The sequence below is a fragment of the Mobula hypostoma genome, chromosome 6 (assembly GCF_963921235.1).
Source record: "Mobula hypostoma chromosome 6, sMobHyp1.1, whole genome shotgun sequence".
Taxonomy (NCBI): domain Eukaryota; kingdom Metazoa; phylum Chordata; class Chondrichthyes; order Myliobatiformes; family Myliobatidae; genus Mobula; species Mobula hypostoma.
In genome coordinates, this window is record NC_086102.1 from 71,517,254 (window position 1) to 71,538,430 (window position 21,177).

The 21,177-nt window shown below is 39.2% G+C and overlaps 1 protein-coding gene across 2 annotated transcripts in view; it reads right to left on the reverse strand.

Annotated features, from left to right (window-relative positions):
• Nucleotides 1-3,847: 3,847 nt before the first annotated feature.
• Nucleotides 3,848-21,177, reverse strand: part of b4galt4 (UDP-Gal:betaGlcNAc beta 1,4- galactosyltransferase, polypeptide 4) — a 47,072-nt gene continuing 29,742 nt past the window's right edge. Inside the window, exons 5-7 of one of the 2 annotated variants that reach the window (XM_063050978.1) lie at nt 20,438-20,560; nt 17,528-17,632; nt 3,848-9,459 (exon numbers count right to left, since the gene is read on the reverse strand). In XM_063050978.1, coding sequence (XP_062907048.1) covers nt 9,306-9,459; nt 17,528-17,632; nt 20,438-20,560 — 382 coding nt within the window. In that variant the 3' untranslated portion in view covers nt 3,848-9,305. The remainder of the gene's footprint in view (nt 9,460-17,527; nt 17,633-20,437; nt 20,561-21,177) is intronic. The other variant, XM_063050977.1, reaches the window with a different exon arrangement.

Below are 21,177 nucleotides of genomic sequence, written 5' to 3' on the forward strand. Positions count from 1 at the left end.
TAGAGTTATCAAGAGCACTTGGATCCACAGGTCCTCAAATTGCAGCCTTGGGGATGGTAAACATGATTAAAATCAATCAGGATCCAACCCAACATTCCAGATCATCGATTTTTCCACCAGCGCTGGAAAATGATTAAATCTAACAATCTTTGAAAAATGGGGAACAGAGGGTTCCAAGTAGGTTCTGCAGTCGGCAAAGCAAAGTTAAAAGAAAAAGGTACAAAAATTGAATGATCAGGCAAGTAACCAACATGATGAGTCTGGGGAAGATGAAATGGAAATTGTTGGATCATGACCAACAGTTGATTGAGAAAGGGGGCTTGCTCCAAGGGATCGTAAACATTAGGAACTTTTTTCTATCTACCTCTGTAACATAGTCTTCCAGGCAGCACTGGGACAGCACGAGACTGCTACTGCTTTAGTACACAACCGTTGTAAAGCAAACATTCACTCACATTGATTTCTAACCCATGATTTACACAGTGTATCTCTATACACAAAACACATTATTTCATGGTAACAGCAGAAGAAACTTCTTGGCTGCTAAATCAAGAGGGTTTTTACAATTAACGGCAACAGCAGATGCCATCTCTCTGGCCCTACATTCCCCCTCAGAACACCTGGAGAATAAAGACGCATACATAAGGATCCTTTTCATTGACTACAGATCTGCCTTTAATACCATCATTCCAAATAAACTGATTCCTAAGCTCCGGAACCTGGGCCTTAACACTCAGATCTGCAGCTGGATCTTCAACTTCCCCACAGACAGGACCCAGACTGTAAAAATAGGGGACAAGTTCTCCTCTACAATCACTCTGAGCACCGGTGCCACACAAGGCTGTGTACTCAGCCCCCTGCTGTACTCACTGTACACCCATGATTGTGTAGCCAAGTTTCCATCAAACTCTATCTATAAGTTTGCTGATGACACAACAATTGTAGGCCATATCTCAGGTAATGATGAATTTGAGTACAGAGGGGAAATTAAGAACCTGGTGGCATGGTGCGAAGAAAATAACCTATCCCTCAACATCAGCAAGACGAAGGAATTGGTTGTTGACTTCAGAAGGAGTAGCGGACCACACGACCCCATTTACATTGGTGGTGCGCAAGTGGAACAGGTCAAAAGCTTTAAGTTCCTCGGGGTCAATATCACAAATGACCTGACTTGGTCCAACCAAGCAGAGTTCACTGCCAAGAAGGCCCATCAGCACCTTTACTTGCTGAGAAAACTGAAGAAATTTGAACTGTCCCCTAAAACCCTCACTAATTTTTATAGATACACCGTAGAAAGCATTCTTCTAGGGTGCATCACAACCTGGTATGGTAGTTGTTCTGTCCAAGACCAAAAGAAGCTGCAGAAGATCGTGAACATGGCACAGCACATCACACAAACCAATCTTCTGCCCGTGGACTCACTTTACACTGCACGCTGTCGGAGCAGTACTGCCAGGATAATCAAGGACACGACCCACCCAGCCAACAGACTTTTCGTCCCTCTTCCCTCTGGGAGAAGGCTCAGGAGCTTGAAGACTCGTACGGCCAGATTTGGGAACAGCTTCTCTCCAACTGTGATAAGACTGCTGAACGGATCCTGACCCGGATCTGGGCCGTACCCTCCAAATATCCGGATCTGCCTCTCGGTTTTTTTGCACTACCTTACTTCCCATTTTTCTATCTTCTATTTATGATATACAATTTAAATTTTTAATATTTACTAATTTTAACTATTTTTAATATTTAATATTTGTAATCCAGGGAGTGTGAAGTGCAGAATCAAATATCGCTGTGATGATTGTACGTTCTAGTACCAATTGTTTGGCGACAATAAAGTATAAAGTAATACAATTCTTTCTTTTCTGCTACCACTGTTCATTGATTTTAAAATGCTAGTTCACAGCTCAGGGAATTTCCTCAAGAAGGGTTTCCCAAGCGGATCACATGCCTCTGTATTGTCATCAGGTGAGTGAGGAAAGCCCTGTACCTGTGGCTTGGATTACTCCACTCTGAGAGAATTACTTTTCAGGATAATATTTGCAGGATAATCTGCTTTGAATCAGTGTACATTATCACTAGCACACAGGTTTCCAAGAGTCAAAAGCAAACGTCTGTCTTCTTCACCACTGAAGAAAAAGGCAGGAAATAGGTGTTGGTTTCTCACAGAGATTTGAGTTAGCCTTAGTGAAAGGAGTCAGACTGGCCAATGGCATGCGAATTCTAATCACCATGGAAGCTGTTATTCTACATTTTGCATCAATCTATAACCTACAGTGCATGCCCTCTTGTTACTACCATCAGGAAGTGGTGTAGATGCCCAACGACCCACACTAAATGATTCAGATGCAGCTTCTTCCCCTCCACCATCAGGTTTCTGAACGGTCCGTGAAAACTACCTCTTTGTTTTTAAAGCTGCAAAAAGAGACATAGAAAACCTACAGTACAATACGGGCCCTTCAGCCCACAATGCTGTGCCAAACATGCACTTACTTTAGAAATTACCTTGGGTTACCCATAACCCTCTATTTTTATAAGCTCCATGCAGGTGTCTCTTAAAAGACCTTATTGTATCCGCCCCCACCACCGTTGCTGGCAGCCCATTCCACACACTCACCATTCTATGCGTAGAAAACTTACCCCTGACATCTCCTCTGTACCTACTTCCAAGCACCTTAAAACTGTGTCCTCTTGTGTTAGCCAGTTCACCTTGGGAAAAAGGCACATGATCAATGCCTCTCATCATCTTATACACCTTTATCAGGTCATCTCTCATCCCACATCACTCCAAGGAGAAAAGGCCAAGTTTACTCAACCTATTCTCATAAGGCATGCTCCCCAATCCAGGCAACATAGTTGTAAATCTCCTCTGCACCCTTTCTATAGTTTCCACATCCTTCCTACAGTGAGGTGACCAGAACTGAGCACAGTACTCCAAGTGGGGTCTGACGAGGGTCCTATATAGCTGTAACATTACCTCTCAGCTCTTGAACTCAATTCCATGGTTGATGAAGGCCAATACACGGTATGCCTTCTTAACCACACAGTCAACCTGCGCAGCAGCTTTGAGTGTCCTATGGACTTGGACTCCAATATCCCTCTGATCCTCCACACTGCCTAGAGACTTACCATTAATGCTATATTCTGCCATCATATTTGACCTACCAAAATGAACCAACTCACATTTATCTGGGTTGAACTCCACCTGCCACTTCTCAGCCCCATTTTGCATCCCATTGATACCCCACTGTAACCTCTGACAGCCCTCCACATTAGCCACAACACCCCAACCTTTGTGTCATCAGCAAATTTACTAACCCATTCCTCCACTTCCTCATCCAGGTCATTATAAAAGTCACGAAGAGAAGGGGTCCCAGAACAGATCCCTGAGTCACATCACTGGTCATCAACATCCAGGCAGAATATGACCCCTCTACAACCACTCTTTGCCTTCTGTGTGCAACCCAGTTCTGGATCCACAAAGCAATGTCCCCTTGGATCCCACGTCTCCTTACTTCTTCAATAAACCTTGCATAGAGTACCTTATCAAATGCCTTGCTGAAATCCATATACACTGCATCTACTGCTCTACCTTCATCAATGTGTTTTAGTCATATCCTCAAAAAATTCAATCTGGCTTGTAAGGCACAACCTGCCTTTGACAAAGCCATGCTGACTATTCCTAATCGTATCATGCGTCTCCAGATGTTCATAAATCCTGCCCCTCAGGATCTTCTCCATCAACTTACCGAAGTAAGACTCACTGGTCTATAATTTCCTGGGCTATCTCTACTCCCTTTCTTGAATAAGGGAACAACATCTGCAACCCTCCAATCCTCCAGAACCTCTCCCATCCCCATTGATGATGCAAAGATCATTGCCAGAGGCTCAGCAATCTCTTCCCTTGCTTCCCATAGTAGCCTGGGGTATATCTCATCCGGTCCCAGTGACTTATCCAACTTGATGCTTTCCAAAAGCTCCAGCACATCCTCTTTCTTAATGTCTATATGCTCTTACAGAAACAAGCTTTTATTATAAAATAAATAAGCTTTTATTTATTTTTGTAATTTATGGTAATTTTATGTCCTGGCACCACACTGTTGCTGCAAAACAACACATTTCACATAATCTAAGTCAGTGATAATAAACCCGTTTCAAATCTGATTAAGTACTTATTTCCATAGATCGACACTGAACCAGTCCAACAGGGTGATTCATTGACATGACATGAAAACTATTATTTCAACAGATCAACACAAATCCCCTTTTGCAGACTTTGGTTCAGTGACATTATTCTGCGCAAATTAAAAGATTCAAATTTCAATACATTAATACTTCAGAGATTAAATATTTTCACATTAAAACATTTTTCAAATGTTTATTTCATGTGGACAAATAATATTTAAAAATAAGCCATTCTATAGCAATACAAAAGGTATCCTTCAACCATAATTTAAAAATCTCTTGTTGAACAATTGTACAGTGGGGAAGTTTTATATACAATACTTTATAAAAGATTGGGTATTTAAAGAGTTTTAAAAATTGGCTCTATATGGAATAGAAAATTTCAAAAGACAATTTCTTAACTTTAGAGGAAATATAAACTGCAAATGGAAAACAAGACTAATTTAGTAAAATGTTAGTATTTAATTTTTAGAAAATGCACATATTTAAATAGAAGGATATTGCTAAAATATTTGCATAAATTGTGCATTTGAATCAATTGTACAATGAGAATTGAATGATCATAATTTTGTCAGTGATTTCAATCTAATAAATACTAGCAGTTCTGCTGTAAATTAAATCATAACTTCTTACAATTAGAAAACAAGTTTTGCTGTGGCTTTTCCAGTGGATATTATAAAATGCAATCACTCTGAATGTTTATAATTATCCCCAACTGATCAGTAAAATCACATTTTATAATAACCTATGAAACATGTACATCACGGGTAAAGCCCTCCCAACCATTGAGTATATCTACATGAGATGTTGTCACAGAAAAGCAGTATCCATCAAAGATCCTCACCACCCTGGCCATGTTCTTTTCTCGTTGTTGCTATCAGGTAAAAGGGACAAGAGCCTCAGGACACGCAACACCAGGTTCTAGAAGTTACTACCCCTCAACCATCAGACTCTACAACAAAAGGGGCTAACCACTGAGATGTTCTCACAACCAATGATCTCACTTCAAGGACTCTTTATCTTGTTATTTCATGCTCTCGTTGTTTATTGCTTTAACTTATATTTGAATTTGCACATTTCGTGGTCTTATATGCTCTTGCGCTTTTCATTGACCCTGTTTACAGTTACTGCTCTATAGATTTGCTGAGTATGCCTGCAGGAAAACGAATATCAGGGTTGTATATGGTGACATGTATGAGCTCTGACAATAGATTTTACTTTGACTTTGATAAAGGTATGTTCCTTCCAAATAAATAAAGGGAAATAATATGTTCTTGTTTTAACAAAATATAGTGGGCAATCAAAAGATTAGCATTATGATTCACAGTGTACTCCCAATACTTCGCATAACTTTGAAATTACTTTTCACTGGCAAGTAAAAATACTAACAGCTCAAAATTCACCTGCTTTGAAAATATTCTGAAACCAGTGTGGAAATTTGGTAGAGTATTGCCCAGTTAGTGACTGTTAACTGGGATCAACCTAAGTCATGTGCAATGGCAAGGAAAAATAATTCTGTTACACACGTTTAAAGGACATAAAAGTTTCCTTTTCCTGACCTCTACACGTTCACCAATAGATTAGTTCCCATGTCTCCGGATTTGTTCCTTTCCAGCAATGAATTCACTCCTGACTCAGTGGAATCCAGTCATTCCAGTTTGTGACATTCATTCTTCTTGTAACTGATTGTATCCATGGAAGCAAAGAGATAGACTCCATTTCAAAATATTAACCATTTCTTTGCCTTCACAGATGGTACTTGGTCTGCTGAGTTCCTCTCGCACTTAAGTTTTCTTGCTTCAGATTCCAGCATCTGCAGTCTCTTCTGTCTCGTGATTACAGTCATTCTGTTTTTGTCTTGAGGACGATATCATCATCCACTATTACTCACCTCACAGTCACACTCAGGATTAGATCCAACTCCTTATACAATTTTCACAATGGTGGGGAGAAACAAAGATGTTCAAAGAAATACAAACATGGACCCTACATAGTAATAAATGCAGAGAAGTCACCAAAGTAAGTCACTCTGAAAAAAATCTTCATGCGTGCATCAACATTTTGCTTGCAAAATTACCAAGGATGTGCAAGGATCTATTTGACTCAAGTAAAATAATCATTCCACCAGGAGATCCCAACATGGGGTCCATGAACCCCTCAGTTAATTGCAAGGCTGAAAAGATCAGTCCCTTGCTGCATTTTTGGATTTTGAGTCAATGGCGATACTCAGAAAACTAGCAGCAAATGAACAGCACCTTATAAAATCAACCAAACTTTTGGCTGAAGTCTGGACTGAACAATCTCTCAGTTTTAGCAGACTATATATTGATATGTAAAATCAATTCATCTTTAATATTCTAAAACCCTTATTAAAATTTATATTAACTTTTGTCAATTGTGAAGAGATGACTGCAAGATGATACTGCACAATATACTAATCTTCTCATACTTTAAAAGCAGCTTTTCACTATACTCTTCCATCTCCACTACAACATAGGAGATAAAGGGTTAAAAAATTATCTGTGTCTGAAGCAGGCCAGAGAATAGATTAAAAGCAGTTCAAAGTTTCATCCGCTTAACATCCATCAGACAGGTTGCCTGATTAGACATAACATCAAAGCCCATCTCACAAGTTGGATTCCTCTTCAGGAGTATTAAGGCTTGATCAGTAAGTCAGCGACACCATTAACAACTTTACTTGTGTTAGCTCCAAATAAGACATCTGCAAAACATGCTGATTTCTGCACTGAATAAGCCACATATACATCTGGGGTGTTACAGCAATAAAAGCATGTTGGGGAAACTCAGTGGGTCAAGCAGCATCTGATGGGGCAGGTGAGGTACTGGTGAAGGAATTGAATTTTTGAGGTTTTGAGTCAAAAACCTGCATCAGAACAAAGAGTGAGGAAGGAAGATAGCCAGTATAAAGAGGAAAGGTCAGAAATGGTGAAACCCTGACCAGCTGGTGATTGATAAACCGTGGATGATGGACAGAAACAGCCAGGTAAGGAAGGGATGGAACTGGAAGTAGGAGGAAGGTTGATGATAGATGAAGGCAAGCAAAGAGAAAGGCAGATGTCTTGGAGATGGGATGCGGTGGTGGGGGGGGGGGGGGATGTTGTTTTGAAGGGTGTCAGGATAGACAAAGAGTCCTATCAGTGCTGTAATCTAAGTGGGGAAGATGATAATGGGACCAATTGGGCAAGAGGTAAACAGACTAAACCAGGTTTTCTTTTTGGAGGGGAACAGATCTATTGGGTAAAATGTGTGGGTAGTGGGTAGATAGAACTAGGAAAGGGACGGGGACAAAAATGGATGATGGGAGGACAGCAGCGCCTAGTTGGGAAAGCATACAAAAATGGGAGGACCAGAAGTGGATCAGGAGGAGCATGGGATGCAGCAAGAAACAGAAGAAAAAACACTTATCCAATATTGGAAAATTCAAAGAATGCACTTTTGACTATACTCCAAAGTATCAGGGGATAAGTAATTATATTTTTGTACCCTATTTTTCTCTTTAAGATACAATATTGTGCTGTAAGGTGAAAAATGAATGAAGCTAGCTCACAAGTCTAGCTTTGACACTGTAATAAAAAAGAAAAAGTATACAATGTATTATTGACTCAACAAAAGAACAGTACATCCACATTCCAATTTTCTTCCCATTTCCCACAATAATTATAGCTTGAATGAGAATACCAACTACTGCCATGTTTCTGATGCAGGTCCATATAATGCTTACAGCAAACTAAAGGACAGAGTATAAAGATCCCCTACAAGTCTAAATTCAACTCACATTGAGATAAAAAGATAAATATTCAACATACTGACTTTTCTCCTAATGCTCAGATACATAATCTTGTTAAAATATTTGCAAACATTGCCTCTATTTCTCACCTTATTCTCTTAATAAGAGAACTAGCAATGTCCCAGAATTTAAAAGCTGCAAAACAGAGAATGGTGGATTCACCATTAGAAGATCAAGTACATATACAATAGACCAATTTAAGGACTACAGCAAATTGTATGCGAATCTAACCATGCCAAATTTATTCTTTTAAAAGTTTTTATTGGAATAAATTATTTAACTTGCAATTAATTCGTCTTTCTAATATTCACTTAGCTGTCTATAAAGGGTACTGATGACAAATCTAAAGATTTTTACTTTGGTCTATTTGTTGAAACAACTTTGGTGGAAGAATGGTGGAGAAATCTGTAGTAAAATATATTTTTGCAATCAAAATGTAAACCAGCAAGGAGCATTATTTCTAAATGCCCTAGGAAAATATGAAGAAAGTAATGATGGAAGACCAGCTGTGAACTTCACCAGTAGACAGCTGACACTTGCAAAATTCTTTGAAACAGTTAGTCATAAAGCAGAAATGCTTATTTTTTTGGACAGGGGTTTTGACTTCTTAACTCCAATTTATTTATAAGTATTTTAACTTGCTTTATTTTTACATTTACAAATAAACCTCAGCAGGAAGTTCGCTCATGATAACGGAATGGTAAGTACTACCTCATAATTGTAAAGAGCTAGCTGTTCATGTGTTTCTCCAGTTACTAGCAGTTGGCAGTAATTATCATGATGAAAATTACCAACAGTTAGTAAAAAGGCTCATCTGTCCTCTGAAAACAAATACTGCACCCACAATAACTTCCAAAATCTCTATGCAAATGCCCACCCAATTGAAACAATAAGAGTATTATTTATTTTTGGACTAAGGACATCACAATTATTATCTATCTCTAGCCGAGAAGGCATTGATGAGTGAACATCTTGAAGCACCAGGCTTTATGGTGAAGGTTGTCTCAACCTGCCATTAGGTAGGGATTTGAAAGATTCAACTTAGAAATTCATAACACACAGATTAAATGTGAATATTTAGTTACTGTGTTTGCCCAACCATAATATTAAGCTTGTCAGTTTAAAAAATTGTCTAGACATATTGCACATAGTTCATTCACGAAGATTCTCTAGCAACATATAAAATGTCATTTATCGAGGAATTATTGCGTTTTAACAACCCAAAGATTTGCTTTATCTCAAAAGAAGAATCAGTATAATGGCTGAAGAACAGTCAACAATCAAAAAGCCATTAATGACAGTAAGTGCTCTCCACTTAGACAGCAACTTCTGGATTGCGATGGGAATCACCTATGTCCACCGTGATGTTAATGTACAAAGGATTATGATCTTGTGATATCACATTGTAGGAGCAGGTGTTCAAACCATCTTTCTTCCATCTTTGGGAGACTTCACTCAGAAGCTTCATTCTGCAGAAGTGATCAGAGGTAGTACAGCTTATGATTAATAGAATAAATTTAAAATTAATCGTAAACATAAATTAACTTGGTCTAGTTAGCGATCTGGTGCCATAATTATCAGGAAGACAAATACACATTGATAAACATAATCAAATATACAAGTGGCCTCCTAACCTCCGTCTGAAACTGGATCCTTAACTTCTTCACCGGGAGACCACAGTGTGCGGATATAAAAACAACACCTCTTCGCTGACAACATTGCGCACCTCAAAGATGCATGCTTAGATAACTAAAGAAATAAAGGAAGGCATCAAACTAAAAGCTCATGCGTACAAAGTCGCCAAGAGCAGTGTGAAACTGGAAGAGTGGGAACACTTTAAAAAGCAACGACTTCCGGTCAAGATGGCGATGGTTTAGTCGCTTAAAGCTATCACTCTGTTTTATTTCTTATCTCCGCGCTTCTTCTTTCCTTTTTTTTTTACTCAAGGTTGTTACATTTTTTATTTTCCCTCCTGCCTGCAAATACGCCCGTCTTACAATGGCTTCAAAGATCATCAAATCGAGGAAAAAAGTTCCTGCGGCTAGTTCTCTGCCGAGATAGTTTGGAACAGCACCGACATGATATAATATCCCAATTTAAGTCTGAATTTAAGTCTTCTTTCAGTTCGCTGGAATCCAAAGTAGATCAAATTAATTCCAAAGTGGAGGCTCATGCCGAGTGTCTTTCTCTTCTTGAGTCTGCTACCGATGATTTAGAACATCGCTTTCATGATTTGGACACCATTTGCTCCAGCTTCAAGGATCATAACAGCAAGTGAATGTCCAAAGTTACTGACCTGGAAGGTTGGAGCAGACGTCAAAATCTACGAATCCTCGGTTTGCCGGAGGCTATTGAAAGTGGATCTCCAGTTGAATTTTTCTCCACTTTACTTTGAGAGATTTTTGGGAATGATATTCTTCCGACCCCACCCGAGTTAGACAGAGCTCACCGTACCTTTGCGCCTAAGCCAGAGTCGGGCCATACACCACGTCCAGTAATTCTGTGTTTTCATCACTATAAGGTGAAAAACCTTTTGATTATGGAAGCACGTTGGAGAGGAAAGTTGGAATACAAGGGTCAATCTATTCGTATTGTCGAGGATTATGCTCCCCAAGTTCTGAGTCTACGTGCCGAATATAAAGGAGTCACAAAAGAGTTCTACAATCGCGGACTCAGGCCCTCTCTGCGTTTTCCAGCTCGTCTCCGAATAACTCTCACTACTGGAGAAAAAAGGTAGCTTAACTCGGTTACAGAAGCTCAGAAATTTATCCAAAGTCTCCCTACTACTTCCATTTCCTCAGGTTTGGTTCGATTATTTAAAATGGCGGATAAGTCTTTTCTTTGTTTTTTTTCCCCCTGATTTTTCTTTTTCAAGTCAGTGAATTTTTTTCATAGTTTCTCGTGGGTAGGTTACTGGGTAAAGTTTATGTGTTTCTTAGTTCATATCTTTTCTTTTGGATTATTACTTTGAGTTAAGCTTAATACATTTTGGTGGAATTGTTTTTCTTTTCTCTATGTATAATTCTAATACGTAGTGCGCAAGTTTTCTGGTTTTTGAATTGTTAACAAGATGGAGCTTATGATGATGTTAAGAATCTGGAAGTTGGTTTTTAGGGTGGGTATTTTTTCGAAGAGCTTGCTGTTGATCTTTGGTAGCTTTCCTGTTGTGGGATTTGAGGAAGGGGGAGGGATCTCTACTGCCAATAGGATTTATAGAATCTTTAGTTATTCTTTGTTATTCAGGACATATTTCTGTCCTGATTCTCCTGTTTTATACTTTTGCCCCAGAGCTGTTATTTGATTGTTTGATTTTGCTCATGCCTACTAATCTCCATGTTTTTAAAATGACAATGGTTAGTCTATCGAATTTTATAAACTGGAATGTTAAGAGATTGAACCATCCTGTTAAAAGAAGGAAGGTGTTTTCACATCTTAAGCAGCACAAAGCTGCAATTGCTTTTTTGTAAGAAACACACATTCATAGTTCTGATAATTCCCTTCTCATGTCAAGGTGAGTGGGGCAGCACTTCCATTCTACTTTTCCGGCTAAAGCCGGGGGGGCGGGGGGGGGCCTCTATTCTTATAAATCAAAATGTTCCCTTTGAGCTTCACAACGAAGTATCTGATACAAATGGTCGTTTTATTATTGTCTCTGGGAAATTGCATAACACTAGGGTAGTCTTGGCTAACCTGTACGCTCCCAATTCGGATGATGTGGAGTTTTTTGATCGTTTTTTCTCTTTATTGCCTGACCTGAGCTTATATTCTCTTATATTGGGCAGTCATTTTAACTGTTGGTTAGATCCAGTTTTGGATCGATTGTCCTCTGTTCCTAGACTACCAAGTAAATCTGCTCTATCAATTCAGTCTTTCCTTTCTAATTATGGTATCTCTGATGTTTAGTGTTTTCTGCATCCAAGTGAGAGAGATTACTCTTTTTTTTCCTCCCCCACATGTCCATCATACTTATACTAGAATTGATTTTTAAAAAATCGATAACCTGCTAATTCCATCTGTTTGCTCTTATGATTATCAGAGTGTATTGATTTCAGATCATGCCCTAGTTACCCTGTCTATAATTCTTCCTGGTCTCCCCCAAATGAATAAACACTGGTGTTTTAATCTAACCCTGCTATAAAATTTATAAAGGACCAGATAACACTTTTTTTTAAGATACTAACATGTCATCTGAAACCTCAACTCAGGTTGTCTGAGATGCCATGAAAGCATATCTAAGGGGTCAAATAATTTCATATACTGTGAATTTGAAAAGAAAGATCTATACAGATCTGGTTAATCAAATTAAAGCAACAGACCAACTATACGTCCAGACCAAAAATCCAGAACTGTACAAGAAGCAAGTGGAACTTCAAACTAAGTTTGACCTTATTTCCACTCATCCAATTGAATGCCAACTTCTTGCAAGTAAGAGCCGGTTTTATATTCATGGTGATAAATCTGGTAAATTTTTAGTCAATCAACTAAGACGCTCTAAAGCTAAACAACAAATTACTAAAATTCGAATGGTTAATGGGAACATTACCTTGAATCATTCTGAAATCAATGATACATTCAAGAATTATTATTCTCGACTCTATTCCTCTGAATCTTTAAATGACAGCATTTCTGTTGAGCATTTCTTAAAAAGTTTAAATATTCCTTCGCTTTCCCCTGATTTCAAAACAAAACTCAATGTGCCATTATCATTAGAGGAATTATCTTTAGCCACTTCTGCACTGCAGTCTGGTAAATCTCCTGGACCTGATGGGTTCTCTGCAGAATTCTACAAATCATTTTCCTCACTGTTATTACCTCAATTAACCTTAGTTTTATCTGATTCGTTTAAACACTGTTAATTGCCAGCATCATTTAATGAGGCAAGTATTATCCTTTTAGCGAGAAAAGGCAAAGATCAACAGAGTGTTCCTCGTTTAAGCTGATTTCTTTGTTAAATGTCAATGTTAAAATTTTGGCTCGTAGATTGGAGAACATTGTACCCTCAATTATTTCTGAAGATCCAAATGGTTTTATTAAAAATCGCCTCCCTTTTTTAAAAAGTATACGGCATCTATTTAATATCTTGTATTCACCTTCAGCTGGGACTCCTGAATGTGTCATCTCTCTTGAATTGAAGAAAGTGTTTGATCGTGTGTAGTGGAATTATCTTTTTGCGGTTTTAGAAAAATTTGACTTTGGACAAAGTTTTATTACATGGATTAAATTGCTATATTCATCTCCCACTGCTTCTGTTTTGACTAACTCTCAGCAATCCCAACCTTTTAACCTTAAACGTGGCACCCAGCAAGGGTGCCCTTTAAGTCCTTTACTTTTTGATCTGGCCATAGAGCCATCGGCAATTGCATTTCGTAGCTGCGCTGAATTCACGAGGATTTGGGGGGATTGTTGAGCATAAAGTTTCTCTTTATGCCAATAATCTTTTACTTTTTATATCAAATCCGATCACCTCCTTTCCCCCCAATGTTTTCACTTCTTAATAAATTTAGCCAGCTTTCCGGATACAAACTTAATTTACACAAGAGCGAACTCTTCACCAGAGAAGCACAAATATTAGAATATCATAACCTCCCTTTTAAAGTACATAATCAATTCACTTTCCTTGTTATTTCTGTAACAAGGAACTTTAAGCATCTTTTTCGAGAAAATTTTACTAAACTTTTAAATCATACAAAACAGGTTGGCACATTGGTCACTCCTGTCCATGTCTCTGGTAGGTCAAATTAATGTTGTTAAAATGTATATCCTTCCTAAATTTTTATACTTATTCCAATCTTTACCAATTTTTATTTCTAAAGCTTTTTTTGATTTGTTAGATTCTATTATTTTGTCCTATCTATGGAAGGGCAAATGTCCTAGACTTAATAAAGTTCACCTTCAAAAACCTAAAAGGGAAGATGGTATTGCTTTGACCATTTTTCGTTTTCATTACTGGGCAGCCAATATACGTTGCCTTACTTTTTGATCTTTCTTTCATAATCAGTCTGACTGCCCAAAATGGGTGGCAATGGAGTTGAACTCCCATGAGGATTTCTCCATTTCCGCACTTTTGGATCTGCACTTCCTTGTCACTTGCCTAAACTAATTGTTAATCCTCTCATTAGACATACTCTGAGAATATGGGCTCAGTTCAGAAAACATTATGGTCTTCATGGTTTCTCCCTCTCTAGTCCTATCTTTCATAATCATCTTTTCCGACCTTCTATGCAAGACTTAACATTTCATGATTGGTACAGAAAGGGCATCAGGTGTTTTGAAGATCTTTTCATAGACAATTGTTTTGCAACTTTTGAACAACAGTCTGCAAAAGTTTAACCTACCCAATACTAATTTCTTTAGATATCTTCAAATTAGATATTTTATTAACCCTTTAATACCAAATTTTCCTGAGATGCCCGAAAAAAATGTTGTGGACTTGTTTCTCTGTATAAACCCATTGGGTAAAAGTTTAATATCTACTATCCGTGATAAGTTAGTGACCGTGAGGCGTGCCCCCTTTGATAAAATTAGAACTGCCTGGGAGCATGATTTAAATATTTCTCTGTCCGTCGAGGTTTGGAATTCAATTAAGTCAGTTAACTCAACCTCTTTATGTGCTCGCCACTGCCTTTTGCAGTTCAAGGTTGTACACAGCGTTCATATGTCTAAAACTAAATTATCACAGTTTTATTCTTATATTAGTCCCTTGTGTGACAAGTGTAAAGTGGGCGAGGCTTCTCTTATCCATATGTACTGGGCTTGTCCTAGTTTGGAGAAATTTTGGAGAGATGTCTTTTTAACTTTATCCCAGATCCTTAATTGCCACTTAGAACTTAACCCTTTGATTGCTCTTATTGGCATTCTGGGTGAAGCTGACACACGTTTGAGTCCAACTAAACATCCAACATTGTCTTTTGCCTCTCTTTTGGCTAGACGTTTAGTTCTTCTTAGGTGGAGAGATGTTGCCCCACTCACTCATGCTCAATGGCTTAAAGACATCATGTCCCACTTAGACCTTGAAAAGATTCATTATTCACTTTGATTGACGATTTTGTGTCGGTTTCACAGTAGAGGACATGTTTAACATGCTGAAGAGAGATGGTATGGATGTGATGGAAGGTGAGAATCTCGATGCAATAGCTAAAGAGGCAGTGCTGAGCAAACTTGTGGGCCTAAATATAGACAAGTCCCTTGATCCTGATGGAATGCATCCCAGGGTACTGAAAGAAATAGCGGAGGTTTTGCTGATAATTTATCAAAATTCTCTGGACCTTGCACAGGTCCCGACAGATTGGAAGAAGGCAAATGTCATGCCACTGTTCCAAAACGGATGTAGGCAAAAGGCAGGTAACTATAGGCCAGTTAGTTTAACATCTGTAGTTGGGAAAATGCTTGAAGCTATCATTAAAGAAGGAATAGCGAGGCATCTGGAAAGAAATAGATCCATCAGGCAGATGCAGTATGAATTCAGCAAAGGCAGGTTCTGTTTGACAAACGTACTGGAGTTCTTTGAGGATATAACAAGCGCAATGGATGGAGGGGAACAGATGGACATTATTTACTTGGATTTCCAGAAAGCATTCGATAAGGTGCTACATAAAAGATTTCTCCATAAGATAAGGATGCATAGAGTTGGGGATGATGTATTAGCATGGATAGAGAATTGGTTAACCAATAGCAAGCAGAAAATTGGGGCACATGGGTGTTTCTTTGGTTGGCAATCAGTGGTGAGCAGTGTATCACAGGGGTCAGTGCTGGGCCCACAACTGTTCACGATACACATTAACAATCTGTAAGTGAGGACTGAGCGTAGTGTATCTAAGTTTGCTGATGATGCTAAACTGAGTGGAAAAGGAAATTGTGCAGATGAAAAGGAGAGTCTGCAGAGAGATACAGATAGGTTAAGTGAGTGGACAAGGGTCTGGCAGATGGAGTACAAAGTTGGTAAATGTGAGGTCATCCACTTTGGAAGGAAAAATGGAAGATCAAATTATTACTTAAATGGTAAAAGATTGCAGCATGCTGCTGTGAAGAATGAATTGGGAGTGCTTGTGCATAAATTGCAAAAGGTTGGTTTGCAGGTGCAGCAGACTATCAAGAAGGCAAATGGAATGTTGGCCTTCATTGCTAGAGGGATTGAACTTAAGAGCAGGGAGGTTATGCTACAACTATACAGGGTATTGGTGAGGCCACACCTGGAGTACTGTGTGCAGTTCTGGTTTCCTTGCTTGAGGAAGGATATATTGGCTTTGGGGGTAGTACAGAGGAGATTCACCAGGTTGATTCCAGAGATAAGGAAATTAGACTATGAGGAAAGATTGCATCACCTGGGACAGTACTTGCCGGAATTCAGAATGATGAGGGGAGATCTTATAGAAACATATAAAATTATGAAAGGGATAGATAAGATAGGGGCAGGAAAGTTGTTTCCACTGGTAGGTGAGATAGAACTAGGGAACATAGCCTCAAGATTTGGGGGAGTAGGTTTAGGACAGAGATGAGGAAGAACTGCTTTTCCCAGAGGGTGCTGAATCTGTGGAATTCTCTGCCCAACGAAGCAGTGGAGACTACCTCAGTAGATATATTTAAGACAAGTTTGGATAGATTTTTGCATAGTAGGGGAATTAACGGTTATGGGGAAAAGGCAGGTAGGTGGAGAGGGGTCCATGATCTGATCAGCCATGATCTCATGGAATGGCAGAGCAGACTTGATAAGCCAGATAGCCGACTCCTGCTCCTATTTCTTACCTTCTTATGTTCAGATGGTGAGGAGGAGGTGTGCACAAGCAAGATGTATCAGCTGGTTGAGTAGTGCTGCAACAACAATCTTGCACTCAATGTAATAACAAAGAATTGATTGTGAACTTCGGGAAGGGGAAGTTGAGGGAATACACACGTCCTCATTGAGGGATCAGTGGAAAGGGTGAACAGTTTCAAGTTTCTGGGTGTCAACATCTCTGAAGATCTATCCTGGGTCCAACATATTGATACAGTTACAAAGAAGGCACAACAGCGGCTATACTTAATTAGGCGTTTGAGGAGATTTGGTAGGACACCAAGACTCTCGCAAACTTCTACAGATGTACAGTGGAGAGGATTCTGACTGGCTGCATCATTGCCTGGTGTGGAGGAGCCACTGCACAGGATCGGAAAAAGCTGAACAAAATTGTAAACTTAGCCAGCTCCATCATGGACACTAACTTCCCCAGCACAGAGGACACGTTCAAAAGGCAATGCCTCAAAAAGAGATTAGAGATCCCATCACCCAGGACCTGCCCTCTTCTCATTGCTACCATCAAGGAGGTGATACAGGAGCCTGAAGACACACACTCAACCTTTCAGGAACAGTTTTTTCTTTTCCGCCATCAGATTTCAGAATGGACAACGAATCCATGAACACTACCACATTATTTTTCCCCTTTTTTGTACTACTTTTTAAAAAAAATGTATTGTACAGTTTTTTTATTATGATGTATTACAACATTCTGAAGCCACAAAACAAAAAAGCATCTCCCAGTAAATTAAAATTACATTCCAACCCACCTGTCATGATTGACTTCATTTCCTTGATCCCTTGTGTGGAAAGTCATCGTGTATCTGGCAATTTCACTGGGGGGGCGCACAAATTTCATTTTTTGCAGCTGAACTCTATGGAAGAAATTAATTATTATCACAAAGTGCACAAGCATAACAAATGAAATGGTATTTAAGGCACAGATGTTACTTCCTAATGTCTTATTTCCCTCGGAGTCAAATTGTGACCAACTTAATGATCAACTTCCACACAAATTTTGTCTCTCCTCACAGTCCTGCGGTTTCTACAGCCCAATCCAGTCCTTCTCCCTTATTGCATCTGCACCCAGAAATATATCCACATCACTACTGGTGAAGTTCTGTCTGCAGGGAACCCAGCAGAGAAGTGTTTGGGTCCTTGAGATCAGCTCCCCTCACACAACAAAGAAGCAACAGTAACACAAACATAGGCATATATTTAAGGGCAAAGCATACCCACGAGTTAGTTCAATGGCAATGGGCAAGTAGCTTGAAGAGAAACCTGAAGGTAATATAATTTCTCAAAGTTTCTATCAAGGCTTTCTGGTAAGTTGCGGTAATGCATTTTGGAAACAATACAATCTGCAGCTATAAACAGCCAAAATCTGGCACACTGTAGCTCTCAATTTCCTCTAAGCTTATTCTATCCATGTGCCTATCCAAATATCTTTTAAACAGTACAATGGCCCCTGCCTCTACAGTTAATTCTACTGCCTCTTCCTTTTTGCATTGCTGTAGCTCTTATATATCTTATAGTTCTTGAGGGTTTTCATAACCTACAATTTGTAACTTTAGGAAAACAATTAGTAACCTTGATTAATTCACACACTACTGCATAAAATTAAATGATATAGCAAGATGTGAAAGGGTAATCTTTATATAGGTTGAGCAACCCTTATCCAAAAACCACAAGTCCGAAAACCTCTGAAATTCAAATTTTATTTTTTTTTGTTTTTGAGCGCTGACCATACATTACAAATGGAAACTTCCACAAGGTCCTGGGAAGGTTCCCAGGCAGTGCGCAGGTCTCTGTGCACCACAGACAGTTCTGAGAAGTGACCTCCCGTACTTTGTATGCCAGTTTGTTTTCAGCAGTCATCATAGCTGGACCTTTGTGTTATTCACAGTAATGACCATGCGTTTTGAGCTTATTCTCCGCTGTGTGCTGTGAAGATATTAGTTTAAAATGTCAAAAAGGCCTACACTATTGGGTAATAGTGAAAAGAAAAAGATGAAGCATTTATGTTTATAACACAAGTCAAATTGTTGGAAAAACTTGGCAGCGGTGTAATTGTGAAACATCTGACAAGAGGAGTATGGTGTGGGAACAACCACCATCTAAGAAACAGGAGGACAAACCGTTAAATTTCCATGCTGAAAGAAGTGAACAGAAATTAACAAAAAATAGAGAAACACTACATAAAGTGAACAACGACAATATCATGTATTGAAAGAGTGAATTTGTCATGGTCAAAGTGAACATATGCCACTTAACAGTATGCTGATCATGAAACAAGCAAAATTCTATCACAGTGAGCTTTAAACGTAAGGTAATTGTCAATATTCAGCTGGCTAGTGGCAGAAGATTTTTACAGATTTGTGGTGATAAAGCGTCTGCTGATCACAAAGCTGTAGAGAAATTCATTGGTGAGTTTGCCTAGATTATTGCCACAACAAGAGTACTATGCCAATGAGATATTATTGATCTGGCATTATTGCCCCAGGAGGGTACTGACTACAGCTGATGAGAAAGCTTCTACAGGAGGCATATAAATTGGGTAGCACATAAATTCAGAGTCAGGAACGATGGTGATGCCAAGCAGGAACGATGGTGACTGTACACACTATTGTTCCAGGAATAAAATTATTTATAATATTGTACGATACTACCTTCAGGGTATATGCTATAAGCACATATCCCATCCCCAAGCTACCTCATTATATAGATGCAAATATTCCAAAATCCGAAACACTTTCAGCCCCAAGCATTTCAGATGAGGAGTGCTCAACCTGTATTGGTAATTCATAGCCAATATGGCTCAGTTTGACAAACATTTTAAACAATGCTCTGCACTAGTAAAGAAAGTCTTAACAAATATGCAATTATTGATTTAGGAGCAAAGCTTTATCAATGCTACCCAGGGGAAGGCATTCTTTAAAGGTTTAAGTAGGCTGCAGTTAACAGACGTGATCTAGGAATTTGATTTTAGCTTTGCATATATACACTCAGTGGTCACTTCATTGGTGTACCTGTATACCTGCTCATTAATGCAAATATCTAATCAGTCGATTGTGTGGCAGCAAGACAATACATAAAAGCATAAATATATGGACAAGAGGTTCAGTTGTTGTTCAGACCAAATATAAGAATAAAAGAGGAAATATGATCTGAGTGACTTTGACCGTGGATTAATTGTTGGCGCCAAATGGGGTGGTTTGAGTAACTCAAACTGCTGATTGCCTGGGATTTTTTTTTTTTTAAAAGAGTTTACAGAGAATGGTGTGCAAAACAATAAAAACATCGAGCGAGTGGCAGTTTTGTGGGCAATAAACACCTTGTAAATGAGAGAGGTCAGATGAGAATGGCCAGACTGGTTCAAGCTGACAGGAAGGAGACAAAAACTCAAATAACCAGGCGTTACAACTGTGGTATGCAGAAGAGCATCTGTGAGAACACAACACATCGAATCTTGAAATGGATGGGCTACAGCAGCAGATGACAATGAACATACACTCAGGGGCCATTTTATTAGGTACAGGAGCTAGTTAATAAAGTGGCCACTGAGTACACACACACACAACTGAAGTACGCAGAACAATCAAAATTGTCATTGAACTGCTGCTAAAAATAATTAACCAAGTATCTGTTCTGTTTCCAACTCTATAGAGAGAATTGCCTACCTTATCCGAAGATCATCATCTTCTCCACCCCAGCCCCAGTAACGGTTGGAAAACCCATTGACTTGCTTGAACTGCTCCCTAGTCAAAGCTGTTACTCCACCAAAATAACCAGCATACCGAATCCTTGTTATTTGGGTATGGGAGGGGGAAGAGATTAAAAAAAAGCATTTGTAAACTTGCCTCTTTTTTAAAAAAGAAAATCAGTCAATAGTCCTGGACTCAAAATAAGACAAATTTGCAGAATGAATATTGAAACGAAGGAATTGGCTGTTGATTTCAGGAGGAGTAGCGGACCGCATGACCCAATTTACATCGGTGGTGCGCAAGTGGAACAGGTCAAAAGCTGCAAGTTCCTCGGGGTCAATATCACAAATGACCTGACCTGGTCCAACCAAGCAGAGTCCACCGCCAAGAAGGCCCATCAGCACCTTTACTTCCTGATAAAAGCTCAAGAAATTTGGCCTGTCCTCTAAAACTCTCATTAATTTTTATAGATGCACCGTAGAAAGCATTCTTCTAGAGTGCATCACGACCTGGTATGGAAGTTGTCCTGTCCAAGACCGGAAGAAGCTGCAGAAGATCGTGAACATGGCGCAGCACATCACAAACCAATCTTCCGTCCTTGGACTCACTTTACACTGCACGCGGTCGGAGCAGTGCTGCCAGGATAATCAAGGACATGACCCACCCAGCCAACACACTTTTTGTCCCTCTTCCCTCCGGGAGAAGGCTCAGGAGCT